The sequence below is a fragment of the Cryptotermes secundus genome, unplaced genomic scaffold, assembly GCF_002891405.2.
Source record: "Cryptotermes secundus unplaced genomic scaffold, Csec_1.0 scaffold72, whole genome shotgun sequence".
Taxonomy (NCBI): Eukaryota; Metazoa; Arthropoda; class Insecta; order Blattodea; family Kalotermitidae; genus Cryptotermes; species Cryptotermes secundus.
Window position 1 is genome coordinate 1,265,268 of NW_019730103.1, and position 16,273 is coordinate 1,281,540.

Sequence of the window (16,273 nt, forward strand, 5' to 3'; positions counted from 1 at the left end):
GATATCGAAGATTTTGTGTGCTTTAAGTTATGGCTTGTCTTGGACCACAGAGGGATTTTTCGGGCACACCTGCCATATTTCTTAGAAGAGTCTGATGATCTGTGGAAATAAACATATAGTAAGTAAGTAAAGCTCTCCCTGTACCAGGCCGTGAAGGCCCATAGGGCTGTGAGACGTTGAGGGTCCCACATTATCTAGACAATCGGCTCAAAGATGGCGGTAAGGTTGTCAGCCTTGCGCGCCGGTCGCGCTTTACTCCCCAGGAAAATTAATTAATTCCTGGTACTCATGTGTGATAGAGGCTGAGTCGACCCCAGGGCCATAGTGCGGCTGGAAGGATTAGGTCAATTGAAAAAAATCCAATGACCTCATCGGGACTTGAACCCACGACCTTCCGGCTTGTAGCATATTGCCTCAACCAACTACGCTACCGCGTGCCCGAGCGATACTGGAACAACTATTAAAAGTTTATTAATTAGTTATATGTTACAAGAAGGGTCTTAAACCCGAAGTGTTCTGTGGTTACTTCTTGCCTTACACAACTGTCAAACATGGAGTATCATTTGTCCAAAAGTACGTCTGGATTCTTCGATCCAAAGCAAGCCTAAACACAATAACTTAGCTTTAGAGGAACAACTCACTACCTAGTCCCAGTCAGAAGTAACAGAAATGATTCCATCACCAGAACCATCAGATTAATCCAAAGTGTCATATTAATCTCAAATATCCACATCCGGTAACGACTAGGCACAAGCATGGCGACAAGTAGAACACAGTATTTGTGTATATCTCACTGTCTCCTTCTTCCAAAATAAAAATCAGTGCAGTGATATTTCACATACTTTCTTATGTACGAATTGACCTTGACTTCGATTACGATATCGATTTCTGCTCAGTAAAACACTGAATACCGTACAACAATGAAATCCGTCTGCCCGGTGAAACCAGTTTCGATGAACTCGACATTTCATATTTGGACTCCTGGTAGATGTGTTTTTTGTCCTGAAAATACCGTGCGCGGTGTTTCATTTAGGGAGATGGTCTCTATAAATTACTGAAATTTAATTCAAATTGTTATTGGCTGTTTTGGAGAAAAAACTCCATTTAGTTTTTGTGCCCATATGTAAGACCACTGTTTTGGACCTAGTGCGTTGGTATTCACCGGTCACAGGCCTAAGAAGGACAAGTTCTTGAATACGGAATGCGGCTCAACTCCGTGCAACCGTTCGGGTGTAAGCGAGGCACACAAACGTAGGTACAGACAACAAGACAGACATTACAGAAACCGCTCATTCGGATTCTCGAAGACTTCCAAACGGGTCAATCCGTCAATATCGCAATTCTTCTACGTACTATGTACGTGAGAAAGCAAAATCCGAAACCAATTACATTAAGTACAGTGGAAGTAATGGTCCGAATTCAGAAAGAGAATCGCAGCGCTGTAAGTGCGTGTGAAACGTCACGATTCTACACACTGCCTAATTCCGGAAGACCAGCGATGGCAGTGTCGTATTACTTCTATTGCGAGAAAACATCCATCCATCCATCCATCCATCCATCCAGAGCCCTATTTTGGACATTGGCCGCATTTTCAGTTTCTTGATATTTTACACAGTCGGTTGGACTCCATGCACAAGGATTAGCCCGTCGCAAGGCCGATACCTACACACAGAATAAAGGCGCAGTAAATAAAAATTAATTATTTTAAATATATTCTGGTATAAGTATATCGGCCGGTCACGGTAGCTGAGAGGTCTAGGGCATGTACTGTCTTCGCTCGCTTGGAAACCGGGATCGTGGGTTCGAATCCAACTCAGGGCATGGATGTTTAGTTTGTGTGTGTACGTTTTCTGTGTTTGCGACGAGCTGATCACCCGCCCAAGGAGTCCTACCGAATGTGTAAGATCTAGAAAAACCGAAGTGAACGGAGAAGTTCATGGAGGTAGGCCTAGGCCCACTGGGGCTGTAGTGCCAAGAAAAAAAAGTATATCGACGTTTCGGAATAAAGTAATGCCACATTCCTCAGGTTCAATGTATAAGCAGAGAGAACGAGTGAGCAAGCAGCTTGCTATTTGGCCTTCAGGACGGAGGTTATATATTCCTTGGACACATTAGTGAAATCTACAAGACTGCATGGCGTCTCATCTCACACGGCAGCATTCTTCACAAGAAAGAATTGTTACAGCTTGACAACTTACACATTGAATTAATGTCCTTTGTAGACTTACGTAAAATAGGCTTTGTAGTCTGTCAATATGACCAACTCTAAAAAGGGCCGATTAACGTCATTAAAAAATATCTCATGTTGAATTTCCCCACCTTTGATTAACGGTTTATGATATGCATGGCAAGGATAGGGACCAGTGGAGGGCTCTTGTGAACACGGTAATGAACCTTCGGGTTCCATAAAATGCTGGGAAATTCTTCAGTAGCTGCAGAATTGGCGGCTCCTCCAGAAGGGCTCAGCACCATGAGTAAGTAAAACATACATGGCAAATTTGTATTGGTTAATACGGCTGAAAATCGGAACCGCTAGAAAATTTCAAGGAAATACCTGAAACAGTGATCTTTTGAAGCATCGGCCCAAGGTTTTAGGAGCTGGTTCTAGATCGCAAACAGATGGACGTGACCTCCCCATTAGGCATTCCCTTTCGCCTTGCATAGAAAGTCTAAATATCCAGAAGAAAACACGACACAATCGTTACAAAATGTATACATTTCCTAACTTGTTATGACTGCTGTGGCGGACGCCGAATGTCTGGTAGTGTGGCACCGGTGATGAGCTGCTGCTGCTGCTGCTGCTGCTGCTGCGAAAGACGTCTCGACGTCCCTTCCTTTGCGACGTCCCGACTTCTTTTGGGTTCATCCTGTGGAGACACAGATTCACTGTCCGACAAAACTTCACGTATTTAAAGCCTTAATTGCCTAAAATTTATCTCCATAATATCTGAAACTGTATGTGAGACATCGGGACACGAGGTAGCGTAGTTTGTTACGGCGCTAGGCTACAAGCCGGAAGGTCGCGGGATCGAATCCCGATGTTGTTATTGAATTTTTGTTTTCAATTACCTAATTCTTCCAGCCGCACTATGGTCCTGGGGTCTACTCAGCCTCTAACAGAAATGAGTACCAGGAATATTCTTGGAATGTTCTTGGAGGTAAAGAGCGGCCGGCGCGTAAGGCTGACAATCTCACCGTCGTTTGTGAACCGATTGTGTAGAAAATGTTGGAGCCTCGACGTCTCACAACACTATGGGCCTCCAAGGCCGGCCACACGGATTTGTACCACACAGAAAAAAAAATGCGGGTCTCCTTACAAAGATAAAACACCTAACGTTTTCTGGGGAATAGCTGCTTCACCAAAAACAATTTATCTGGTACGTCTCCATCTTACTTTCAAACCGTTGTGGCTCCTTCACTTACCGAACTTGACCCATGCTACTAGGAACATCCCCCTTTACTCCAACTGACTTGATGTGTGTACCTCAGAAGTTTCGCAGGCCTCCGTATCCTGAGCCAGATCAATCCAATCCATCCCATCCCATCATATCTCTCTAAGATCCATTTTAATATTGTCCACCTACCTACGCCTTGGTCTTCCTAGTGGTCTCTTTCCTTCTGGCTTTCCCATCAATATCCTATATGCATTCCTCTTCTCCCCCATTCTTGCTACATGCCCTGCCCACCTCATCCTCCTTGACTTAATCATTCTAATTATACTTGGAGAAGAGACCAAGTTTCACAGTCATACAGAACCACCGGCAAAATCATAGTTTTGTATATTCTAATTTTTATGTTTTTGGACAGCAGACGAGAAGACAAAAGGTTCTGCGCTGAATGGTAGCAAGCATTACCCGAGTTCAATCTCCTCTTAATTTCCTTCAGAATCAGGTTTTGGTTTGTAACAGCCCCTATCTAATATACGAAAAAGAATCTCGTTGAATGCATTTTTTTATATTTGATTTTTGTAATACAAACAATCCTAGATTTCCGAACTTCAATTCACCCCCTCCACCATTGAATTTAATAGCCCTGTCATAAAAGCTACAGATTTAAACCTTCCCGAATCCCTACACATCTCTCCGAATGTGGATGCAATTCCCCCATCTCAAGCACGTTCACCTTTCCCAGTCAAACTGGACAGAGTATTACAAGAATATTCCATATATTGGAGCCCAATTTTTAAAATTAGTCTCTATTTTTAATTTCGTGTCATATTTGCTGATAACCGTATTGAAGTTTTCATGAAATTATGGGCAAAAGGCGGTGATGCAGTAGATGAGAATTAATCCGTGACGGTAACTAACATTTTAACTTTGAAGACACGTGAAAATGTCCCTTATTTAACTTGAAACGATATTTTTAAAGTCAGTCTGTCTCTACTACAGCCTTTTACTTACGCTTAACTGCCGTAAGCCCTTACAGTAGAATACGAGAAACATTTTGTCAGACGCTAAAAATGTTTCTCCTTTAAACCGAAAATCGATCTGTTATAATCATATCCTTATATACAGAGGCCCGAAGCACGACAACAAAACTAAATTGTAAAACATAATATTTTAATTACACCGTCGTAACATTTAGGAAGAAAGTCTGTTACACTTGTTATTGGAACACAGGCATATTCAGTAAAATGTGTGATTAAACTTCATACGATTGACTGAAACACATTTGAAACCCCCATAATAATATTATCAATTGGAGATGTATTAGGAGCATTTCAAAGAATTTTCTTAATACTTACAGCATAACTCGAAGAAGGCCAATAATTTATTTAATTCAAATCGTTTTCTGCTACTAAAATTATAAAAACAGTAAAAATGGAAAATAAAAACAGCAGCTTCATAGGGCCGGAAGGCAGAAGTAGTACCTCAAACACCATCAGCGACGGACTGTGATGCCTTCCTAACAGTGAACTTGGGGGAGGAGTTGCGCGGAAGGCTACAGTGCACCGGGAACACGGAGCACGGAAAGCAACATGTTATTGTCGATCGCAAAACAATCGAACTCAAGTATGAAGAGCGACTGCGTCCTTAAGTAAGACAAGCGAATTCATATTCTTAATTTTCTTGACCCAGTAAATGCCAAAGTATGAGGTTTTGTTAGTCCCGCGCCCTAGCTCAAGAGGTTAGTCGCTGGCTTCCCACCGCGGCGGCCCGGGTTCGATCCCGGGGTCTGGTCAAGTGGGATTTGTGGTGGACAAAGAGGCGGTGGGGCAGGTTTTCTCCCAGTACTTCGGTTTCCCCGGCCAATCTTCATTCCACCAATTGCTCCACAATCACCCTCACCTATCATCTGGGGCTGGTACAATAGGCCAGAAGTGGCCGCAGTACAAGGGACTTAGTCCCACCCCACTAGCAATAAAAAAAATGAGGTTTGAGGTTTTGTTGAACTAGACCAGCAATACACATGGCAAAGAAACGAAAGATTAACAGACAAATCATCTGCAGTGAGCCATCTTGGGAGACAAAGAAAATGAAGATTATTAAAATGGAACAAAAATGTTACGAGAAAGCAGGCGGCCTTTAATAAAGCAGCATCTTGATTAGATTTAGTTGAGCCCTTCTTGAAAATCCGTCAGTTGTGTTGCTACTCAAGAATTTCCCAAAATTTCATGAAATCCCAAGGTTAATTATCATGTTCACAAGTTCCCTTCACTGGTCTGTCTTGAGTCAGATCACTCCAATCCATACCATCTCATCCTATCTCTCTGAGATACATTCTAATATTGTCCATCCACCTACGCCTTGGTCTTCCCAGTGGTCTCTTTCCTTCTGGCTTTCCCACCCGTATCATATATGCATTCCTCTTCTCCCCCGTTCTTGCTACATGCCCTGTCCACGACTTGATCATTCTAATTATACTTTTCCAAATTTTCATACACCCATTAATTCAATGCTATATAGTACAGCTATTAAAATATCGTTAAATAAACCACGCATAAAATGAATACATAGAATTTTTTTTAATAAAGACTTGTTGCACCAGATGGTGCTTTGAATTCAGCATGAATAGCGAAACGACAACAGTCCAATTTATTTATACAGAAATCTTGTAGCGAGATGTTTATGTTTGCTGTTACGCAGTTCCACGTGGTGGGCTAATGGTGGACAAACGAGGAACACGAGCCTCCGTTTTGGAACGTCAGTAAGTGTTCGGGTGCACTTTCTATAGAATGTTTGTGACTGGTGAGTTGAACCAAAATTTGCCGACCCCTGTGTATATGAACAGACACACTCACACAGTCGATATGATAACGAAGAAGTTCTGCAACCATCTAGTAACAGAACTATGCACGAAACATCAATTTCTTCCATTTCGGTCTTTTTTTCATGTTAGGCCGACGGGCAGCCAGTTTGAGAATCGAAGACCTAAACCACGTTATGTAAAGCAACAACATTAGAGAGCCAACTTTGAGAACAGACAGTTATCTATAGCCATTGAACCCTTCACATCCCCTCCGAGGTCATCTGCTACAACTGAAGTTCACGTTACGGACGCATATCAATATTTATTTCATCGCAGTTGGTAGCCCTGTTCAGTGTACCGCTACACCGAAGAGAATTATGACCGACCATGAAACGTTTCTGGCATCACGTCAGTTCTCACCGGTCAAACAGGTGAACTAACAGCAGCTTGTGGCAGGCGCTCGAGGTAAGTGTTTCACTACAAAACGAGACTGTAATATTAACACTTAAGAGCCTGAAGCGCAGTTAAATAATATTTAAAAAGCCATTTTTCGCCTCGTAGAAAACTCGCTCTGCAACGCTCCGTTACAGAAATCAGCCAGGTACTGAAAGAGAAACAGTGTACAATTTGTTTCGAGATTCGTACTAAACGCAAATAGGATGTGGACAGAATGCGGTGTTTTTAATGATGAAGCAGGTGATACATAGGGTAGACACTGCCTTGAGGGGTCAAAATTGATATAGGGTATGTTGTCTGTGTCGGGATAGAGTGAAATGTACTGTTGGTGGTGAGAGTGACTGTAGAACACCAGGGCAGAATAGTTACCAGGTCTCCCTGTTCCGTGTATCACGCACTGTGCCCAAAATGCTACCTGGTAAGGTTAATTACCATGCCAAGAAAACATGTGGTAATTGAGGCAACTTCGACACTAAATGGAGGTAAGTGGTCAGCTTGGGGGCGGTGCCATACCTCAAGCGGTTAGTCGCTGGCTTCCCACCGCGGCGGCCCGGGTACGATCCCGGGTCTGGTCAAGTGGGATTTGTGGTGGACAAAGTGGCGCTGGGCAGGTCTTCTCCGAGTACTTTGGTTTCCCCTGCCAATCTTCATTCCACCAAATTCTCCATCATCATAATCACCCGGGGCAGGCTACAATGGGCCAATCAGTGGCCGCCGTGCCGAGTGGACCCAGTTGGACTCCACCGCCCACTAAGCGAATTAAAAAAAATGGTCAGCTTCATCTCCATCCGATTTATCCCCGGGGAAAGAGCTTCCGGTATCCATCGGTTAGGCTGGGTGGCTCCCAGAGTCGGAATGACTGGCGAGGAAAAGCCCTTATTCTTGCAAGAAGTAGAACCCTGATTTCCCCGTCGTTTATATCACAGTCTAGTCACTATACTACCTGAGCTATATACCACTTTCTAGTTACATCATATGTCTTAAAGAGCTGTGACCTGTTGCAGAAAGTACCTAATGACTGTTGCTTCTAGCACTAATGAACCTAGACAAGCATCACTATTACAGTGACTTATGTGAGGCCCAACTGAAAACTGAATTCAGCAACAGGCGCGTTTTTACGTGACCGCGGTATTGCGAAGTTGCTCCATTCTTGGTTCAAAGCTCGGCCCAGACGTAGCCAGTCCTGCCATCTTTGTAATGGGTGTGGATTTAATCACTTCAACCGAGTAGATACTAGGATAGTATCATAAATGGGTCATTATTTTCCATTGCATGCCATAAATTCCGTAGGGTAGCCCTGTGGCGGGCTCCTGAAACACGTTAAGCTACTTTCAGGTTCCTTAAATTGCGTGAAATTTCTCCACTTGCTGAGCTTGTTTCATGGCATTTTGGCCATCATTATCTTCTAATTTAGCAGCCAGAAAGTTGGGCGGATACTTGTTGACCTGTTCCGGCCTCATCCGCCCAGTTATTAGTTAAAGTATCTTTATAGGTTCATACATCAATTCGGATTGTGATTTTTATATAGTTCTGCAAGTCCATTTCTTTGCATTCCGTCGACATGTTGAATCCAGCTGGTTTGTATTCCAAATGTTGTTCAATATACGTTCTACTTTTAATTTTTTTTAATAATGTCGTTTTCCTTTCGTGACCTTTCGTGCATTTCATTTCAGCAGCCTCAATTCTGTTCCAACCTACTCAACCCATAGTTTCTCAAACTGTTTTCGTGGGGGTCACTGAGTTGTTTTGGGAATTATTTAAAATATTGTTTTCCCATGCACAGTTTTGGCAAGTCGGTCGTAGCGAACTTACAGAATTATTTGGGTTCTGCTGTCACCGTACATCATGAGAAGTCGCTTAAATTTGTTAATTAGTTAAGGGGGTCGCTTTATGACTAAGTGTGAAAACTCCTGGTTTTAACGTATGCAGTTGATACCTGCGTGCCAAGCACCACGGAACCGGCCACCTCACAGAGGCCTCACAGTACATGCGACGTACCGAACTCTGCTAATTGCTGTCCACGTACTGCTGTTCCCACGCTTGCCTCTCAGCGAGATGTGTGAAGTGTTTCGCGGTGATTGTCGGCTGGGATGCTGACCATCCCGTTAAAGGTTTGCCTCAGTTTTCCTCAGCCCCTCCTGACAAGATCGCTGCGTTACTAGTTCATGGGTCGCACTCACAGTTTCATTTTCGCTGTTACAAGTAAGTCGAGTAAGATTCGTTAAGGTAATCCCACTTCACTTTTATTTGTTACGGTGGAATTCCGAAGTTTTATAGTGTCCTCATCCAGCTCTTGGTCGTCATCATTTTGGTCTTCTAAACGCCACTCCCGTTATCATATTGTGACATGACGTCTGAAAGTCTGAATAGTTCATTGCTAGGCAACGGCTCGGTAAACAGATGCTTGAGGAAATGAACATGAATGCCTCAATAGAAGAATCCCTTTCTAAGCAATGGTTCTGTAAACACGACAGCATGATATTGTAAGCGATGTTTTCTGTTCCGTCCGTGCAAAGTGGTTATGTTGAGAGAGTCAGTTGGGAATTTGCAGTAAAAATATAAGAGGCTTAAACTTGGAGATAATCAAGCTTACGACTGTTCAAGTGACTAAGCTGCCGTTGTAGCATAAGATAAATACGATAGGCACGATCCGCTCTGTAAAGCCTGTACTGATAAAGGACTTGTGCGTAGGGTAAGAGCAACAATTTTTCAGTAACATGCTATATGTGCGAAATGTACATTTGACGAAAGACCAAGCATACTCATGACAGACAACCCCATCTTCTCGTCAGAGAGGATGTTACATAAGAACTGAAACCGCAAAGGTTCAGTTGGAGAAAAGATCTCTGATCGTTTGTGTCAAGGGGCTTGACACCAAGACGAACTGGCCAGTCGTAAAGTGACTCTGACGTTTACTTTGAGAATTGGCAGTATCGTGTGTGGAGACAGGGTGGAATACCTCCACCGTAGGCCTGAGAGTCGTAGGAGGCGACGTAAAACGATGTCTCGAATCTGAGACAGTAAAATATGCTCGTGAGTCCCTTGGGAGACCAATTTTCATCAAAATCGTTTGATTCAGGTACAATTTACTTTGCGAGGACCAGCAGACGGACGGACGCAAGTCTAATGTAAGGCGAGTTTATTTATTGTTTCGAAATTCTCCGAAAATTCTAATTCTATTTCTATCCGTTAGGCCCAAATCCAGTTAAGCAAACAACAATGAATTTAGGATTTGGGGATCTCAAGGCTTTGACTATGAAGATCACTGCCTTCTGGTTTAAGAAGCTGTGTACTTTTGGAGGCAGGAAATGATTCGGAGGTAACTTTTGCTTCCATCTGTAATGTATAGTTTGAGGAATCAGATTCCTACGAATTAGTGACCATCTACCAGATTGCAAGTCGTCACATTTCAGAAAACAGCAATCTTAACAGTGTAATTCGTAGCTGCAGGTGGAATGATTGAATTACCGCCTCCCAATTGCATTCACGCCAGTTTTCATTCAACAGTTAGATGCTCGTTTGTTCCATGAATTGGAAACAGTGCCTTCTATTGACGGAGTTTTGTGCATAGTCACCAGCAGGCCTATAATTTTTTAAAGTATGTTAAATGTACCTGAACCCATTCGCCTCAACGTCCACAGTCTCAGCCTCTAGCCTCCTCTCGCTGCATTCGCCTGAACGTCCTGAACTTCAGACATTGTTATACAGGTGTATCACAACTGAACGGCAAAACTTCAGGAACGGACTCCTCATATAGAGAGAAGAAAAAAGTTTATGACAACATGGGTCCGGAAATGCATATAGTTACAGAGTAGTAATTGTGTCTGCACGCCACTGAAAAGAATTGGCAGAGGAAAATGTATCACGAAGTAATCACAGGTGACGTCATGATAATCACAGAGCCGTTTCCCAGTGAAAGGCCGACCCACCGATAGAAAACACTCATGTCGCCAATTCTTTTCAGTGGCGTGCAGACACAATTACTACACTGCAATTGTATGCATTTCCGGACCCATGTTATATACTTTTTCTCTTCTCTCTATATGAGGAGTCCGTTCCTGAAGTTATGCCTTTGAGTTGTGATACACCCTGTATATAAGTTGTGGTGTATGTCCAGATGCCGTTCTACATTCAGAACACGGAAACTCAGCTAGTGCTGGACGTCAAAGGAGGGGAGGAGGGTGCAGAAGCACAAGTGATCATGTTTGCTTACCACGGGGGCGCCAACCAGCTGTGGGAGTACAAGAACGGCATGATCTACAGCAAGTTGAACGGGTGCGTACTGCACGCACTTCCACTCTCATTACCCATACAGTTCACTGAAAGTTAACCTTGTGTTCAAGCACACCGCCCAGAAGGCACGAACGTTTATATTGTAAGCCCTATCTTTGCAATGTAATCAGCCACAAACATCTTACGTGATTGTGAGGCTATAGTTTATCTAAGATATCGTCACCTGGGTCAATTTTTCATCGAACCAAATGACTTATGACGCCCCCGTAAACAAAGTCCTACATTTCATTCGAAGTGTAGGATTAATAAAGGGTTAAATCAAAGGGGAAGCACAATAGATCATTGAAAGTCGTCGTGCGAGGGCCGGTTTTTATGGCTCACCCCTCATACTTATACTCATCTTTGCAATGTAATATTTGTCATGTTAAAGTGAATTTTTCTGAACAACTACAAATTCTACAGTCTTGAAATCTGGTGTGTAGTTACTGAGGTATTTTTTATTTTTGTTGAAAAATTATCGATCTAATATATTATTAAAGAGATTTCTTTCAAATTTGTTAATTATTATAAACAGTTGCGATAGAAAAATATGTAGAGGGGCTATGCTACAAGCCGGAAGGTCGCGGGTTCAAGTCCCGATGAGGTAATTGGATTTTTTTTTCAATTGACCTAATCCTTCCAGCCGCACTATGGCCCTGGCGTTTACTCAGCCTCTAACAGAAATGAGTACCAGGAATTATTTAAATAATTTTCCTGGCCAGTAAAGCGCAGCCGGCGAGTAAGGGTGACAACCTTACCGCCATCTTTGAGCCGATTGTCTAGATAATGTGGGACCCTCAACGTCTCACAACCCTATGGGCCTTCACGGCCTGGTACAGCGATAGCTTTACTTTTTACTTTTTTTTTACATCGTGACTTTAGGTATAAGACATGTAAAAGAAAGTCAGTATTTTCGCAAATAGTGTAATTATTGATATAAATTTAATAGATTTATAATGTATAGTTTCTGAGAAAAGACCCCTGCATCTGTACATAAAAGCATGTTCCAGGGAAATCGGGAGAATATAAAAGTATACCTTAATGGAAACAAAACGTCAGTTAACAGTGCTGCAACAGTGCAAATTTCCCCATCCACATGTAGGCATTTCCTTGAGCCCCCTTAAAATAAAATTCCACATTTTCGTTACCACCAGATGTATAACTGAAATGGGCGTCCTGCCGGCTGTTACTTGGCATTCACTTAAATAAGCTTTTACGTATTTCTGCAGGAGGTTTTAGGCAGACTGTTGGCTACAAAAATTAGCAAATAGCACGAAATGATAATTTTTTACTCAAACAGTCTTACTTCCTCCACTGAAAGAGAGGCAAATGTGTTACGCTTCATGGAATGAGATGACCAAACAGCCGTTTTGAACATGGTGGTCATAGAAAAATGTTGACACAGAACAGACACACGGTATCCGAACATTACTGCTATACTCTCTGAGTTACTGCGACTGAACACTGAAATGTAAAATTGTTCCTTTCCTTAATTAACTACAGCAACTTGGATATGTATGGGGACTGGAGGTGTAGCTCCACACATTTTTTTTAACTTCTGCTCTAAATGGCGGTAGGATCCCAGCCGTTCAAACTCCCCATGAAAAAATTCTTTTCTCCACTTAATACGACACTGAGTGGGTCTGGGTAATAGAACCTTGATTCTTCAGTTAAGACTGAGTGTAACCATTTAGTATTCATATTTTGGGGTAAGCCTTAGTCTTCTTGGTATCCCGGCCACTACTGGGCTTATTATGCCAGCCCCGGATGATACTATACTATATGAGTGTGTGTTATGTCCTAGAAGACAGACCTCGTAGTTGGCACGAGAACCTCAAAATCAATATTGTTATTATTTTGTCTGTATGTTACAAGTGTTTATCACGTTGCCATACTCTGAAGGCTGTGAGTTGTTTGCTGGTTATGATGATGTCAAACAGTCAAATTCATCAGCCTGAAAGGAGCCTGACAGCAGGTGTACTCTATTCTAAAGTCTGTTATTTAACGATCCTGTGAGTATCAAGATATAACAAATATATAAATCTTGTATAAAAACTGTCATGCTAATGATACAAAAACTTCTGAATAGAGTTCAAAGGTCTGCTATTATGATGATAGTAATGAATTTTTGGTCCCATTAGACCAGATAAATAGTTTGAATAGTTAATCGTTTAAAGAACGGTAGTTACGGCATCTGCTTACTTTAGCATTTTGACCCACAAGTTTTATGAACTTAGTCTAATTCTTACAAAATCAGTGATTACTTCACAAAACACTATTAACTGATTAATTCTTTTAATGGAGATGGGTTGCATTTTCTGTGCTGTAACTGAATTTTTAAGTAGGATTTAGATGAACATCGTATTTAAGAATGTAACGTTCATTGAGTGGTAAAGGAAGATTCTGTACTAGCCGAGTTCATTTCTTGGCTGGTGGAGATTTGCTTACATAGTTAATCAGTCAGTCATGAATTCAAATGGATCCTTGGGTTAATTCTGGATGTTAGCGTATAGACATATCCTCTGTGTTTCGTTCTGCCTAGTCCAGTATTCGCCCAGTGTGTTTTAGGGTCTGTCGAACAGACAGTGGTCATTCTTTTGGACATCCATTAGGCCAGCCAGCCAGTCAGCCAGCCAGATGCACAGATGTTTTGTTGATCTCTTGGGCAACCACTTAACCAGTCAGTCAAATACGCAGTCGATTTTTCATTCATCCGTTCACTGGGCATGTTGGATGAAGCACCGACGGTTCTCATTTACATTCAGGAAGTACACTACTCAAATCTCAGCCCACACTCTGGCTATTCTGACAGAGGTTCCATCCGGCCAAGTGCAAAAGCAGTGCATTAAACTATGCCACGACCACTTCCGTCCATATTTGTTCCAGTTCATCATTCATTACTGTTAAAACATTGTAAATTATATAGTCCAAATTATTGACAATATCATTAAATAAATGCAGAAATGACTACAGTTCATTCATTTGCATAGCTAATGGAAATGTGTGTTAGGCAGTTATTTAATTTATTTGACCTAAAGCACAAAAAATTCTAAGGGTCCAAATCTCTGGAATATTTATGTTCAGACTGGTGCTGGATGTGAACCAGGAAACTGGAAATGTGTCCACATTTGAACCACATGGTGGCCCAAATCAGCTGTGGCACTTTGAAGAGGATGGCACTATCAGAAGCGAGACTGATCAGGTGTTGGACATATCAGAAGGCAGCACAGAGCCTGGGGCACCCGTCATCGTCTTCCCCAAGCATGGTGGGCCAAACCAGATCTTCAGGACTGTGACAGTCGATGAGTGACCTGCACACTTCGGTTCCTTCCTCTCAGTACACAATAAAATGTATTTACAGTTTTGTCTGACTTCTATATAGGATCTGGAGAACCATTCTACCAAGTTGCAGCATCCTTTGTTATTCTGTAGCCTTAAAAGCAATTTCAAAATATGTATATGATATATTGTTTATATCTAATTAAGGCTTGCAAATGATATTTAAATATTTTTATTTTTCTATGCAAACTATGAACACAAAGTTCAACCATAAATTTTTAAAATCAGTAACCATCTGAAATAGCTAACCTCATAACTTGAAACATTCTGGAAAGACAGCTACGTCAATTTTACGCTGAACTTCATTAAAAAACAAGGTTCACTAAGTTCTGCTATTTTTTAGGGGTTCCTTCAGCAAAAGCTGATATTCAAATTCCAAGACAAAGAGAGGGCTAACTTCCATTGATGTCATCTTCTTCTCCTGTAGATTTAGAGTTTTTCAAGGCGATAAATATGGCGATTCTTGTCTTCTGGAATGTGGTGCAGTGTAATCTGGCATAAAGTCTCAAGTATTGCAAATGAACCTACTGCACCTGTATTCAGGGTAGAAGAGTGTACCTAGAAGATGAAGGCGAGAGAATTCTGCAAAATATTTCCAACGTCCTACCAGGCTATATGGCACATTCCAGAAGACAGTAATATTCACTTCATATTTTTTTTTACTGAAAACAATGAATTTTTGTATATTTTGGTATTGACGGGAGTGACCTGGCACATTTTCATGTCACCCCCACTTCTCCAACCTCCTGTCACTTCATCCCTCTTCGGTCCAAATATCCTCAACTCAACACCCTGTTCTCAAAAACCCTCAGTCTATGTTCCTGCCTTAATGTCATAGACGACGTTTCACGCCCCTACAGAACCAGAGGCAAAATTATAGTTATCCATTCATTCTATGCAATAAAATTAAGATTTCTAGTCTTTGATTAAAAGAATATGATTTTTCTCACTGATCTTGTACTCATTTATCTCGATATTCACAGTGATAGTTTTACAAGAAGTTAATGCCTGTAAGCTTTCTTTATATGTATCCTGTATCAACCATAATAACCTAATAACCTTGCCGAGGACACAAAATCCCAAGAAATTTTTCCGACTGTGAAGCCTCTGCCACATTGCGATCAGGGCGGAGGCATATATAGAGCTCAGAATGGTCTTATGCAGTGCCATAACTGCCAGCAGTTCGGCCATGTCTGGGCAAATTGCAAGGAGTGCCCTGAGAAAGGGAATACCCACCTCAACCTGCTGCAACTGTTGGTTGGTGGAAGGAGAAGACCTGCATCCTGCCAATTATTGGGGCTGCAGACATGTGAAGGAGGAGATGCAGAAAAGGAAGTTGCAGAGGACATCCAGGACTACAATGGGAAGGCTGTTCCCTTCAAATCTCACCACTTCTTTGTGCCAGTGCTCCAAGGCAGGAGAGAGGAAGAGTAGCAGCCTCAGACACATCAGGTGGCAGTGGTAGGTCCTGCCAGAATTGAACTCGGGGTCCCTGCGGCCTTACCCCAACATGTACAGTAGACACAAGTCAGGCAGTTCGTGCCCTTATGTAAACAGTTGGCCTCTGGAGATGTTGAAAATAGCAGTAACGGGGGTACTGCAGATTATGCCCGAGTTTAATGGTGCTGTGTTAGAGGAGGCTAAAATGATAGCCATTACAAAAATTGTCTTAAATCTCATAGAGCATAATGGCCAATAGACTTCATAGGCCCTTCAAGGCATTTGATGCGAATGGCATGATCTGCTGTACGGAGCTTGGAATGACATAGGCCTTGTATATATTTTATACACATTTAATAACATGTAAAACATAAATTGTGCATACTAACAAGAGACTTATTACTGCATATTCTGACTCTGGCAAACAACAGACCTGGCCTCTCATCAGGGAGAGCGCCCCATGTCAACAAAACTGCAACTATCATACAGTAATAAGAATCTGGTCTTAAGTCCCTGATGGGGGGTTTATTCCAAGATAGACTGGTCAACTGACCATTGCTCATAATGTTGTTTCCTT

General features: G+C 42.1%; 1 protein-coding gene across 3 annotated transcripts in view; it reads left to right on the forward strand.

Moving 5' to 3' along the window:
* LOC111865984 overlaps positions 1-15,209 on the forward strand; it is a 15,479-nt gene extending 270 nt beyond the window's left edge. The window contains exons 1-3 of one of the 3 annotated variants that reach the window (XM_023854433.2): positions 6,545-6,654; positions 10,763-10,920; positions 14,002-15,209. In XM_023854433.2, the coding sequence (XP_023710201.1) occupies positions 10,763-10,920; positions 14,002-14,227 (384 nt within the window). In that variant the 5' untranslated portion in view covers positions 6,545-6,654 and the 3' untranslated portion in view covers positions 14,228-15,209. Of the gene's footprint in view, positions 1-6,544; positions 6,655-8,720; positions 8,757-10,762; positions 10,921-14,001 lie in introns of those variants that run through there. The other 2 variants (XM_023854432.1, XM_023854434.2) reach the window with 2 other exon arrangements.
* Positions 15,210-16,273: the final 1,064 nt, after the last annotated feature.